The sequence below is a fragment of the Mus caroli genome, unplaced genomic scaffold (assembly GCF_978045245.1).
Source record: "Mus caroli unplaced genomic scaffold, Mus_caroli_1 scaffold_5, whole genome shotgun sequence".
In the NCBI taxonomy this organism is placed as follows: Eukaryota; Metazoa; Chordata; class Mammalia; order Rodentia; family Muridae; genus Mus; species Mus caroli.
In genome coordinates, this window is record NW_028227260.1 from 79,288,552 (window position 1) to 79,303,288 (window position 14,737).

Genomic DNA, 14,737 nt, shown 5'->3' on the forward strand with positions numbered 1-14,737 from the left:
AACACAAGAAAATCAAGAAGAAGGAAGACCAACGTGTGCATACTTCATTCCTCCTTAGAATAGGGAACAAAATACCCATGAAAGGAATTACAGAGACAAATTTTGGAGGTAAGACAAAAGGATGAACTATCCAGAGACTACCCCCACCCTGGGATCCACCCCATAATCAGCCACCCAAACTCAATACTATTGCTTATGCCAGCAAAATTTTGCTGAAAGGACCCTGATCTAGCTGTCTCGTATGAGCCTATGCCAATGCCTGGAAAATACAGAAGTGGATTCTCAGTCAGCTATTGGTTGGATCACAGGGCCACCAATGGGGAAACTAGAGAAAACACCCAAGGAGCTGAAGGGGCCTGCAACCCTATTGGTGGAACTACAATATGAACTAACCAGTACCCACAGAGCTAGTGTCTCTAGCTGCATTTGTAGCAGAAGATGGACTGGTCATCACTGGGAAGAGAGGCCTCTTGGTATTGCAAAGTTTAAATGCCCCAGTACAGGGGAATGCTAGGGCCAAGAAGTGGAAGTGGGTGGGTAGGGGAGCAGGGTAGGGGGAGGGTATAGGTGACTTTTGGGATAGCATTTATAATATAAATAAAGAAAATATCTAATTTAAAAATAGAAAAAATAAGAAGAGAATTGAATTGAGTCACAGAATTCATCTACATGTTTTTTGATTGTGGATGAAATGTGATAGGATGCTTTAAATTCTTCCCAAAACTGAAGTGTTTACTCTCCACCAGGATGGAATATATTTCCTCTCAATCTGAGACAGAATCAGATTTTCCTCTATTAAATTATGTCTGTTTGTTTCAGTAAATATGTATGTATTATATATATATATATATATATATATATATATGTGTGTGTGTGTGTGTGTGTGTGTGTGTGTGTGTGTGTGTGTGCGCGTGTGTGTGTATCCAAGCACATACCTACTACTCCAGGTACTACTCCAGGGAAAGGACAAAGCTTCATTAACTTTCTCTAAGTTGATATTTGATGCATCCAGTTTTATTCCATAAAGATCCTACAGAAATCATGTTAGGAATAGTACTATATTGATACTTATACTTGAAATGTCTATTTAAAAAGAAGTACATTAACAATTGCTTTAGGATCAAGCTTAGCCCTTTATTCATGAAAATAGGTACTGAATTGCACTGGATTTTGTTTCCCTATGGTTACTATTTATAATGCTGAAGTTTTGTTAAATCTTCACAGAAATGTTGAAAAGTTTCAATTTACTTTTACTTTAATCTGACTTTATCTTCCATAAACAAAATATACTTTAAACAAACTTCAGTTTATATAAAGAATGTCATTTCTAGATACTTTGTAAGTAGACTTTGCAATGAAACCTTTGTAGTTGTTTTTTATATAAAGTCTTTAGTAAAAATGATATTACTTTATCAAACACTTTAATCTTCCCAAACTATGGTGTTAAAGTAAGATGTTTTTGAAAAGAAGTTATCACACAGTTGCTGTTTATTTTATACTATGCATCTGTATTATGGGAAATTTGCTTCATATAAAACTGAGGCCTCTTACTCATTATTTTTGCTCTACATTCCATCATATCTAAAAGTTCATAGGAGAATTTTTTTTAAGTTGGATTATTCAGTTTGTGATAGTTATAGAATTTGAATTGAATTAGGAATTAAGGGACTCATATGATTTTATGAACTAAGATTAGGTCTTTTTGGGGGGTTCTTCATCTTCATCTTCATCTTCATCTTCATCTTTATCTTTACCATAAGGATCATCACCATTCTCATCATCAGTATAATATGGGTAATCCACTAAAGGATCCAGGCTGCTACAGTGTGACCTACTCATTCTGGTAGCAGAAGCATCCCCATGAGATGGATAACATTCAGAAGCTTCAGATGATTTTATCTTTTGGCCTTCTATTTCACTGTCACTTTCATTCATTTCTTTAATTTTCATACTTATGTCATAATGACTTGGAAAGTCTCTTCTCTTTGGTAAAATAGCCTCTTTTGTTTCTGTGATTCCTCTATGACATATGCCTGACTTGACTTTTAACCCCATGTCATTGGTACATATGCAATATATTTTCTGGCATACTACATTAAGTAAATTACTTCTATCTTGACATTCATTCTTCTTCTCCTCTTCATATTTTATTTTTAACCCTTTAAATGTCTGGACATACTCAATTGATTCAAAAGAAATAAAAAAGTTTTCCACAATGTTTGCAATAAGAGACTTGATGTTTTCTTGTCTTATAAATTCAAATAGATCAATAATAGCTGAATTTAACATATTATACCGATGTCCATTATGCATAAAAGCATTTACAACTGGTTCAAATAGGTTTTCCTTTATTATGTAAAGATTGTAAATTTCGTCTTTAAGACCAATTAACTTTCTCATAAACCGGAGAGCACACAAAATCAGAAATGTGTGCTTTGAAGTCATCAGCCCCAAGATTCTGTGGAGCAAGTTGTTATTCAAAATATAATTTTTTATATATGTTGAGTGGTATTGTACACAAAAAGTAAGTATTTCTATAACTACTTCCAGCAATTGTGCATTTTGATAATTATCAGGGCAGTTGTTAACCCTATCATTTGCATTTTCTTTTTCCACTGTGGTAGACAAAATTGGTGCTATGAGGTTATTTATGCAACGTGTATAGAAGAAATTGAGAAATTCCTTTTCTTCATATCCATTAGCTGTAACATGCATATTTTCTGGATTGAGAAGAGCACAAAGAGTTACTGGCAAAATGATGCCTTGTGAAAATCTAGGATCAGAATTATAGATCATTTGTTTGATCATTATATTAAGGAGAAGATCATCATCTTCAGTGTCCTGAGCTTCATCCAGTAGATACTCTCGGACAAAGCATGGGTTATATTCTACTAGATAAGGAAATATATCTAAAGCAGCTATTTGTATTTGGTAGTCATGCATGTGCACTACAGCTTTCAGAGCACTCATGATTCCTAGATTTATTAATGTCTTCAGTAATTCATGTTTCTCTAGATTCTCCAATATTTTAGCAAATGTACAGAATTCCTTGAAGAATAGTAACAATTCATGCTGTCTCTCATTACCTACAGTATTATCTTTTAACCGAGCAAGAACTTCAAGCAAAAAATTTTCATCATCCTGCAGCATGGTAATTATTTCAATTTTGTTATAAATAATCATAGTGTTAAGACCATAAAGAAGATTCGATTCATATATGGATGGTATGGGCAATACAATATCATGAACATATTGCATTCTGTAGGTCTGTTGTATTGTTTGCCTAAGTTGGAAGTGTGTTATTGGTAAAACTTCCTTGAATTTTGAATTTTGAGTCAAGAATTCCCTGTACTGCTTTGGGTGATCCAAAGCAGGGTCATATTCAAGGCATCCTACCATATCCATGAAAAATTCATCAGAAAACATGATGTTAAACAAACGTGCATTGTCTAGAAACAGGATTCCTTTAATTATGTTATTCAAATAGTATAAGCTTTCCATGTTCTTCAGCTTTTCACAGGTGTTGAAATGCTGTAACAGTTTTTTAATATAAACTCCTTTTTCCAAGACCAGCACCAGCCTTTCCTTGTGTCTTGGTGTTTCATGGACAAAAGTAAATAAATCTGCAATATTTTCAAGTGTATGGAGTTCACAGTTTGGCATCTCAACCAGATTCCAGATTGGCAGAAGTTCTTCAAAAGTTTCTAGATTATCAGTAAGTTCTTCTGTGATTTGTACATTTGGATCTTTACCTCGAACTTGGCAGATATCTTCCCAAATCTTTTGACAACCATTTGGTTCCTGGAAATGTATTGCCATACCATGGTTCTTAGTTTCAGACCAAATGATTATGTCTCCTCGTTGTTTGTGATAGGGCACATTAGGATGTATCTTGCACTCCATAATCAGTGAGCCATCTGATTCTGACTGAACAATCAGGCACACACCCTGGAGCTGCTCAATGTATTTGGATGAAATTTGACCTGCACCTATGCCTTTCCATTGCTCATCTTCCATCATAACATAGATTTTTACGCTATGAAGTTTGCCATCCATGATGATCTATGGCTCTTCCTTGCTAGGCCACTTCCTAGTGCAGACCTTGGCTTTTTGTCCTCTGTCTAGAAGCTGCTATCTCTCACTACCTTAGCAAGGAATGTCGATAATGGCACAATTCTGAAAAAAAAGTCACAAGAGAGCAGATTACTGGGTGTTAAATGAATGACAGAAGCTAAGAGAGGACCCAGACCAACATTATTATGATTACTGGGGGTGAAGGTCCTGATACTTATCATCCCTTCCTTACTTAACTATCACCAACATACCTCTCTCAGGAGCACTTGAATCACTGAGCCTCCCTTAGTTCTGGTAGAATACTGTGATTCTCCCAAGATTCTTCCTAAAAAGAATGTGCTTATGTAATAAATACTGTTAAAGGGACCAGCCTCCCCTACTTTAAAATGGAAGCATAGAAAGTACTATATGTGGTTTCTATAACATGTCTTGTTTCTCAAAAGTATATTCATTCATCAGAAGTGTTGTTCTTAGGTACTTAAGCAAAAGGAAATATCAATGTTTTGGCCAAGTCTATCCTTTGCCCTGTATGCCAATGAAAAGCTGGGGTTCATAAGCACACATACATCATCTATAGACAAGATGCCATCCCCAGAATCAGAGAAATATAATTGGGGTTATCTACAACACATATTCTTGTCCATCTTTTACTCTGTATCACATTCCTACATATTAAGGGAAGATTCCCCCCCCCCCCGGCAATCCATTCTTTTCAGTCTGAAGATTTATCTTCCAGTAGGTGAAACATTTTCTTAAATGTTTCCCTTTGCCTAATCATGAACTTTGTTATTGAGAACTGTGTCAAAAAGGAAGTAAATGAAAGTTTGCTAAGAATGAGAATTGACATTTAAATTTTTTTTCTGTTTGTTTTTTAAAATCATAGCTCTACTGTGTTTTGAACTTGCTACAGCCATTTCTGTTTGCCATGCTGGCCATCAGAAGTCCAGGACCCAACTCAAGCAGTGACCCTGTACTCAACCACAGGTCAGTGTGGATACATTACCAGAGAGGAAATGGAAACCAAGAATAATACAGTCCTTGAAAAATACGTAAATCAAAAAGCAAAGAAACAAAACAAGCCAAAACAAAACCCAGAAATTACCATCCAGACCAATTATCACCACAAACCCAGATGCCTAGGCACCAGTGTAGGAACCCAATCATGACCTTCAGGGCAATATGTCAGCACCAGAGTCCAGCTATGCTACTAAGATTTAGTATTGATACTTTTTTTTTTTTTTTTTTTTGAATTCTGGATAGAAAGCACTTTAAACATGCTAGAGCCATTTCTGTGGAACTTTATAGTGCTAATGAGTGGTTCTACAAGTAAGCTATATTTCTAGCCTATATCTGTTCATGATAATGAACAGAAAAAAAGTAACCTCACAGTTGCTTTTCAGTGAGTAATAACATAACAGATTAAGTATATTTGAATATTTACCACATTTAAACAGCTTGAGAAGGCTATTACATTTTCGCCTAAAATTTCATAATAATCTAGCAATATATGTATATTAATAATCCCTCTAGAGTCAAAGAACACAAAAAGTAAATTCATTGTCAGAGTTCAAATATTTAATATGTCGAGAAATTCTAATTTGTGCATGTCTTTCTAATTCCAAAATTGGTTAAATGAGGAATTGAACTGCTATTGCTATCTTTTCTTGGCTTTCATTACACTCTATTTCACATTCCTCCCATCTATATAATTTGTAATCAACATTAAATAATCAAGACTAAATGAAAGTCACACATTTCCTGCTTTAGATTCACATCTGTGTATAGACAACTGAAAAATAGAAGCTTGGATATGGCAACTCTGTTAAATATAATTTTAATAGTGCCTAAGTTGATTTTTGATGTGACAGCAATTTCTACAGTTTTCTTTTTCAAGAACTATTTCTCCCAAATATTAACCCTGTTATTTCAAGAGAAAAACTGACAATTGACCAAATTAAGCACATATGAACTTGAACAGTCCTATCTGTAGTGTATACTTCATTTTCTATACCACCAGTGATGGGTGACAATTCTTAATTAAGTTTGGTAAAGAAGGATTTGTATATGCTTCTATAGCAACATGACATTCAACAAACAATACTCTAGAATATTCACCAAGATATTACAGTTTACACATTAGGAAAGTTGTGTGGAAATCATAATTTGTAAAAGCAACTTAAGAATTCTGTAAATTTAGAAACAAAAATCAAGTATTGTATAATTATAAAAATTAATGACTATTATAAGAGCTATATGTATAGTTAAAATTTTAATGAGATTAGAAATATAAGGTAACAGTTAAATTCATCAAAATTTTGTTTCTATTATATTTATATTAAACCTCCTTCAACAATTATAGTACTGTCAGTTCTCTGAATTTGTCCTTTGGTACTATTCTATTAGAAGGATCCAGCATAAGTCCATGTATTTTCACAGTTTTGTTGGAATTCATTTTAGGCCAATAATGGTCCCTTTATCTTAATTAGGTTAACACATGTTGTTTTATGATTTCAAAAAAGGCTATAGGCTACACTAGTTATTGCTATTGCTGAAGCAGTTTTGTTTCTTTTTTTCCTTGTTTGAAGAAATAATATTTCTATTTGTTTCATTAGTTATATATACCCAAAACTATTATATCATTATTTTTATCTCTGATATTTTCCAGGAAATCAAGAATTATATGTAAACAAACACCATGTTCAAGGAAATTTTGTAGTTTCATATATATGGATTATATATTAGATATTCATATATACGTGTATAAAAAATTCTGTATAATACACACACACATGCACACGCACATGCACATGCACATATGCGCACATTTATATTTTCAATTTTTATCTTTGGGATTCCCCAAGTGAAAGGCTATTTCACAGACAAAATGAACGGATTTAGATTACACTAATAACACAAACCAAAATTCTTTTATTTTATTGGATATATTATTTACATTTCAAATGTTATCCCCTTTTCCATTCTGCCCCACCAGAAACTCCTTTTCCCCTCCCCTCTTCCTGCTTCTATGAGGGTGCTCTCCCACCCACCCATCATTCTCCCACCTCCCTGCCCTTGCATTCCCCTACACTGGGAAATCAAGACTTCACAGGACCAAGGGTGTGTCCTCCCACTGATGCCTGATAAGGCCATCATCTGTTTGGAGCCATGGGTCCCTCCATGTATACTCCTTGATTGGTAGTTTAGTCACTGGGAGCTCTGGAATGTCTGGTTGGTTGATAGTGTAGTTCTCCCTTTGGGGTTACAAACCCCTTCAGCTCCTTCAGTCCTTTCTCTAATTCCTCCATTGGAGAAACCATGCTCAGTCCAATGGTTGGCTAAGAGAATGCACCTCTGTATTTGTCAGGCTCTGGTAGAGTCTTTCAGGAAACAGCTATATCAGGCTCCTGTCAGCATGCACTTCTTGGCATACACAATAGTGTCTGGGCTTGGTGAGTGTATGTGGGATGAATTTCCAGGTGGAGCAGTCTCTGCATAGTCTTTTCTTCAGTCTCTGTTCCAGAATTTGCCTCCATATTTGCTCCCGTGAGTGTTTTGTTCCCCCTTCTAAGAAGGACCAAAACACCCATACTTCCTTCTTCCTTCATCATGAGCTTCATGTGGACTGTGAATTATGTTTTGGGTATTCTGAACTTTTGAGCTAATGTCTACTTATCAGTGAGTAAAAACATACCATATGTCTTCTTTTGTGATTGGGTTAACTCTCTTAGGATGATAATTTGTAGTTCCATCTATTTGCCTAAGAATTTCATGAATTCATTGTTTTTAATAGCTGAGTATTACTCCATTGTGCCCTTGTGTAAATATATCACATTTTCTGTATCCATTCCTCTTTTGAGGGACATCTTGGTTCTTTCCAGCTTCTGACTAGTATAATTAAGGCTGCTATGAACATAGTGGATCATGTGTCCTTGTTATAGGTTGGAACATCTTTTGGGTATATGCCCAGGAGTGGTATAGCTGGGTCCTCTGGTAACACTATGTCTATAGGTTTTGTTGTTGTTGTTTTGTTGTTGTTCTTGTTTTGTTGTTGTTGTTGTTTTATGTAGTATTGACTCTTTGTGGACTTCATATCTTGCATCACAATCTCACTCAGCTCACCATTCCCTTGCACCTGCCTTTTGCACATGGAACTTCCTCCCTAAAAGGAAAGAACCAAAAACAAAACAAAACAAAACAAAACAAAACAAAACAAAACAACCAAAAAAAAACCTTCATTGTGAAAACTGTATTGTGTCACAGTGTATTCCATAGTATACCCGAGTCACTGGTCTGGTTGGAGGTCTCTGGCTTCTGCTACACTATCAATATTACATCCTAACTTGCATTCTTCTGTTATTCTATTGCTGCCCCTTGCCCTGGAGGTCCTGCAACTTTGGAATGTACAATTTCTCCATTAGTCCTTGTCTTTAGGTCTCATTTTCTCCAAAAAATATACTCAAGTCCTCCTTTTGTTTTTAAGAGGCTCACTGTACTCATTTCTTTATGACATGCCCAGTCACATGCTTCAGCACTTCATAGATGGAGTAAATTTTGGGATACAACATCTCAAAACCCTGGATCTTCTGCATCCAGACAACCAGGGCTAATTCTCTTTCTTTGACCAGGTGAAGGCCAGCTGTCCTGCCTACAGCAGCCTGCAAGCGACTAGACCTGCTCTTCTTTGCTCAAACTATCAGGGCCAGCTTTCCAGGCCCCATGCCACCACAACCAGTTCTTTAGCACTGCCCTGGAGAGGGGTTGAATAAGCTCACCAATGTTGAGTCTTTACAGCACAATTATTTTCTTCTCTTCTTGACATACTTGAACAATCACTTTATAGTGTGTCTTTTATTTATCCTGTTACAGTTTTTGGAGCTACTATCTGTGCTTAAAATAAATCAGATAAACTCCTATTTCAGGATCTTTGTGACTTTATTTTGGCCAGAAATGTATTATTTCTTAGAAAGAATATGTCTCTATCACACATTTTCTCAAAACATTTAAGCAAGTACTCCTTTAATTTTAAGACTATTAGTCTACACATCTCTTTGAAATTTCAAAAAAACAAAAACAAAAAACAAAAACAAAAACAAAAACAAAAAACTACCCATGATTTTCTTTAATGTGTCTTTTCTCCACAGCACTTAGCACTTAGTATTTTCAGTACATTCACATTTCGTTGATTCTATCAGTTCACTATTGCTTTTTTTTAATGCATTACTTCCTTTGAAGATTTGACTTGTTCCAGAAATAAATGTGTGTCTCTGTGTGTGTGTTTAATGCTGGTAATTAACATGATCTGTAGTATTATCAGAACATGATATACCAGTAAGGAATGCATTTTAAATTTTGCATTATATTTTTATTTATTTTCTCTATTTGTGGTAGGTGATATATATATATATATATATATATATATATATATATATATATATATACAGACACACATATAGGTATGTATATATATATATATATATATATATATATATATATATGTCATATATATATATATATGACAAAAGATGATTTGTAAATGTTGGTCCTTTTCTTCCACCATTTGTGTTCAAGGAATGTAATTCAGGCCATATAGCTAGGCAATGAGTGCCTCCACCTGCTGAGTCATCTTACCAACTGAGAAATTTATTTTTGATTTGTATAATAAAATAATTCAGGAAAATATCCAATCTTTGTTTACATTTCCTTCCAAATACAATGTTAAAATCTAATTACACATTTATTTGCCAAATGCCAGGTAGACTATTATTTTGAACAAAGATAAAAGACCTTATTATATCTTAAGTGTAATTACTGTTTAGTTTACATACACATTAAGCACCTCATAGGTGTTTTTTTGAGATACCTTATGAAGTAAATTTAAATAAATATCATTCTTGTAAAACATCTGTAAGCACAAACTTTGTTAGTGTGATTAATTGGTTGTATTATTACCAAACACACCGAAATACAGTACATATATTTAATGACTAGATAACAAATTTAGCCGTATTCCCCTGTTATAATAACCAATAATGGCAAATATCCACAGGTTTGGTAGACAGAGTTGCTTCAAGTTAAAAATGACTACTGGAAATCAACAAAAGTTAAAAATCAAGACAAAATATTTACTTCTCTTTTCATGTATGATACCATAAAAAAAAGAATATCTGTAATTCTGTCACCATCAAATTTCAATTAACCGAAATTTCTCCACATTTGTTCCAAAACAGCAACTGTTATTTATTATCAGGTCTTTCTCCTGGAAACTAGTTGGATTTCTTTTTTTGTTGTTGTTGTTGTTTGTTTTGTTTTGTTATTTGTTCAATGGCTATTTTAGCTACCTCATTTCCTTTTTCCTGTAGCACTTTGCCTTCAGTAGCATGAATTGTTTTTAATACCCTCATTTGTATCATCTCAGGTTTCACATCTTTATACTCATATCCAACTGTCCTCTGTTCATGTTGCTCCAGCTTGCTGGCCTCGTTGCATAATATTCGCTCAGCTATTCCTTGACACTATATATGTCAAATAATGATTATCCTACACAGATTGCCTGAAATGTCAGACCTTCAGAGATACTTCTTACACAATGTGTGAGAGTAGCACTCTTTTTCACTAATACATTCTACTTCCCTCTGTATGTAGAGAATTTTCCATTTGTGATTTTTCCAACATTTTTGTTTTGTTTCAATTTATTTTTTTAATTTTTGAGAATTTCTTAAAGGAGCACTATAGCTACATCTTTTCTGTGGCTTCCTCTCTTCCTTCAACTCCTGCCGTCTTATCCATATCTGCTCTCAAATCTATGGCTTCCTTTTCTTTAATTATTATGGTTTTATACACAAAAAACATATACAAACACATACTGCTTCCTCAATGTATATATGTATAGGGATAACCACTTGCAATTGAACAAAGGGCTATCTTAGGAGACTGATTCTTTATTTCTCAATAAAAAATAGATGACTGTAGCTCTTCTTCTAGGACTAGATCCTTATGAGATTTTCCACATCCATGTTAACATGTCAGCTGGTGATATCATGTTCAAGTCTCATTTAGGGAAACATATTTTTGATATTTCATGGATGCAGTTACTTTGTTATTAAGAGAAATTAATATCTTACAATATTCTTAATGGTTCTATGGATTTTACAATCTTTATGCCTACTCTTCTGCAATATTCCCTGGGCCATAGATGTAGTAGTCATTTTGCAGATATATCAATTGGGGCTAGGCATTCAATGGTCATTGGTTCTCTATATTTTGTCCAGTTCTCTGTAGGGTCCTTGATATCACAGGTTACGTGTACAGTACCAAACACGAATTCTCTCATATTGAGTGGACCTCAAATTCAATTAGACTGTTGATGTTTATTTACAACATAAAAGTACTACTATTTCACTTTCAAATATAGTTTGCCATACTGGCCTTTCTTATTATGCATAGGTTTTACAGCAAAGTAGGACTATTGACTGCTTCTGTAATTAATTATTCTTTAATTCTGCCCCTGCTGCTAGCTCAATCCCTTCAAAGGCAAAGAAGGAACTATACAGCACTATTCTTCTCTATATGGATTTATTCAAAGACAATAATCACCCATAGAATGGTATGAATGAGCATGAATCCATCTGAAAGGTAAACTCATTGTTATTTTGGAAGTGTTACAGTATAAAAAGAATCAAACTTCCTTTCCTTTCATTAAAATGTTAGGTTAGTATCTGATTTGAACAACCAGTCTTATTTTTTTTTCAAGTTCTTTCTAAACATTTTTTCAACTTTATCATAATAAAATGTTAGAAAGACATATGCTAGGGCTAGACAGATGGCTTAGTGGTTAAGAGCACTGGCTCCTCTTCCAGAGGACCTGAGTTCAATTTCTAGCACCCAGATGGCAGCTCTCAACTACCTGTAACTGCAGTACCAAGGTTTTGACACCAAAACCCAATAATAATGAAAGCAAAATACTAATGCACATAAAATAAAAATTAAAAAAGAAAGAAAAACCTATGCTAATTTATGTTGTTAGTAAATATTATGACGTTAGATTTCATACTTGGTATAAGTTGTACATGATACCATTCTCTTTGGCTTCAGTCTATATGGGCCCTAAAACTAGCTTAAATATGTTTCCATATATCACTTCTTATTCCACACAGCCATCTTTCTCTCACTAAAGAAAACCATGGGACAACTAGATAGCAAGTAATAGGTAGATAATTGTTTGTGTCTCTGTTAAAGATTTTGTGCCCAAAATAGTAACTGACTTAGAAATTTTATAATTTTTTTCCAAATTCAAGGAAACTAATTTGGAGTATATTTCCTCTTCATTCAAGATACTAATTGAACTAGAAACACTAGTTTTTAAGGTATATATAAGCACTGAACTTAAAATCAGCAGTATCTTGCTCCTTTCACATTTTACAGCATTTTCTTTCTATACGTAATCCTCTTTCTGCATTTTATACTTTGACTAACAAATTGTTTTGTAGACATGGAAAACATAGGTGTTTCACTTTTGATCAAGTAAAGTCATCTTTGACATAATCATATATATGAACCTGACATTCATTTGTACCACTTAAGTAAACGCAGGTGAGAAACAAATTTCTTACGTGGCTTTATCCAGATGATTTCTGTTCATAGAACTGAATTTTCTGAATAAATATTAGTATTTTCAGCAAGTATTCTTTTTTCCTTTTTTTAAAATTAGGTATTTATTTCATCTACATTTCCAATGCTATCCCAAAAGTCCCCAACACCCTCCCCCACCCACCCACTCCCACTTCTTGACCCTGGCATTCTCCTCTACTGAGGCAGATAAACTTTGCACGACCAATGGGCCTCTCTTTCCACTGATGGCTGAATAGGCCATGTTCTGATAAAAATGTAGCTAGAGACATGAGCTCTGGGGGGGGGGGGATACTGGGTAGTTCACATTGTTGTTCCACCTATAGGGATGCAGATCTCTTTAGCTCCTTGGTTACTTTCTCTAGCTCCTTTCTTCTTGAGTTTAATGTGTTTAGCAAATTCTATCTTATATCTTGGGTACTTAACAATACAGGAGCACTTCACAGCTCATTGGTTTATAAATTATGTATTTTTGAAACAATGAATACTCACAAATAATTACAAATAACTTGGCATGACTCTTAGGAAGTGAAACATCTGTATGATAAGAACTTCAAGTCTCTGAAGAAAGAAATTAAAGAAGATCGCATAAGATAGAAAGATCTCCCATGCTCATGGATTGGCAGGATCAATATAGTAAAAATGGCTATCTTGCCAAAAGCAATCTACAGATTCAATGCAATCCCCATCAAAATTTCAACTCAATTCTTCAAAGAATTAGAAAGGGCAATCTGCAAATTCATCTGGAATAACAATAAACTTAGGATAGCAAAAACTCTTCTCAAGGATAAAGGAACCTCCGGTGGAATCACCATGCCTGACCTAAAGCTGTACTACAGAGCAACTGTGATAAAAACTGCATGGTACTGGTATAGTGACAGACAAGTAGACCAATGGAATAGAATTGAAGACCCAGAAATGAACCCACACAGCTATGGTCACTTGATCTTTGACAAGGGAGCAAAAAACATCTAGTGGAAGAAAGACGGCATTTTCAACAAATGGTGATGGCACAATTGGCGGTTATCATGTGGAAGAATGCGAATTGATCCATTCCTATCTCCTTGTACCAAAGTCAAATCTAAGTGGATTAAGGACCTCCACATAAAACCAGAGACACTGAAACTTATAGAGGAGAAAGTAAAGAAAAGCCTCGAAGATATGGGTACAGGGGAAAAATTCCTGAATAGAACAGCAATGGCTTGTGCTGTAAGATCTAGTATCGAAGATAGAGAATCCACAAATGGGACCTCATAAAATTCTGCAAGGCAAAAGACACTGTCAGTAAGACAAAAAGGCCACCAACAGATTGGGAAAGGATCTTTACCTATCCTAAATCAGATAGGGGATAATATCCAATATATATAAAGAACTCAAGAAGGTGGACTCAAGAAAATCAAATAACCCCATTAAAAAATGGGGCTCAGAGCTAAACAAAGAATTCTCACCTGAGGAATACGGAATGGCTGAGAAGCACCTGAAAAAAATGTCCAACATCCTTAATCATCAGGGAAATGCAAATCAAAACAACCCTGAGTTTCCACCTTACACCAGTCAGAATGGCTAAGATCAAAAGTTCAGGTGACAGCAGATGCTGGCAAGGATGTGGAGAAAGAGGAACACTCCTCCATTGTTGCTGGGATCAGCAAGTATTCTTTTAGTTTAATTTTAAAGATCATCAGGCTAGGAAATGTAACTTCATCCCCAAAGAATATTTTCTTTTTTAATCATTTTTTTATTATTGGATATTTATTTCATTTACATTTCCAATGCTTTCCCAAAAGTCCCCCACACCCTCCCCCACCCACTCCCACTTCTTGGTCCTGGCATTCCCCTGTACTGGGGCATATAAAGTTTGCACAACCAATGGGCCTCTCTTTCCACTGATGGCCGACTAGGCCATCTTCTGATACATATGCAGCTAGAGACATGAGCTCTGGGGTGTACTGGGTAGTTCATATTGTTGTTCTACCTATAGGGTTGCAGACCCCTTTAGTTCCTTGGGTACTTTCTCTAGCTCCTCCATTGGGGGCCCTTT

The 14,737-nt window shown here is 35.0% G+C and overlaps 1 protein-coding gene across 1 annotated transcript; it reads right to left on the reverse strand.

The window, feature by feature from the left end:
* Positions 1-1,679: 1,679 nt before the first annotated feature.
* On the reverse strand, positions 1,680-4,152 carry LOC110287459 (protein PPP4R3C1-like). Its single transcript, XM_021154072.2, is given in 2 exon segments — positions 1,680-1,709; positions 1,711-4,152. Coding segments are annotated over 2 exon segments (2,376 nt in total). The 5' UTR covers positions 4,057-4,152.
* Between the last annotated feature and the right edge of the window lie 10,585 nt (positions 4,153-14,737).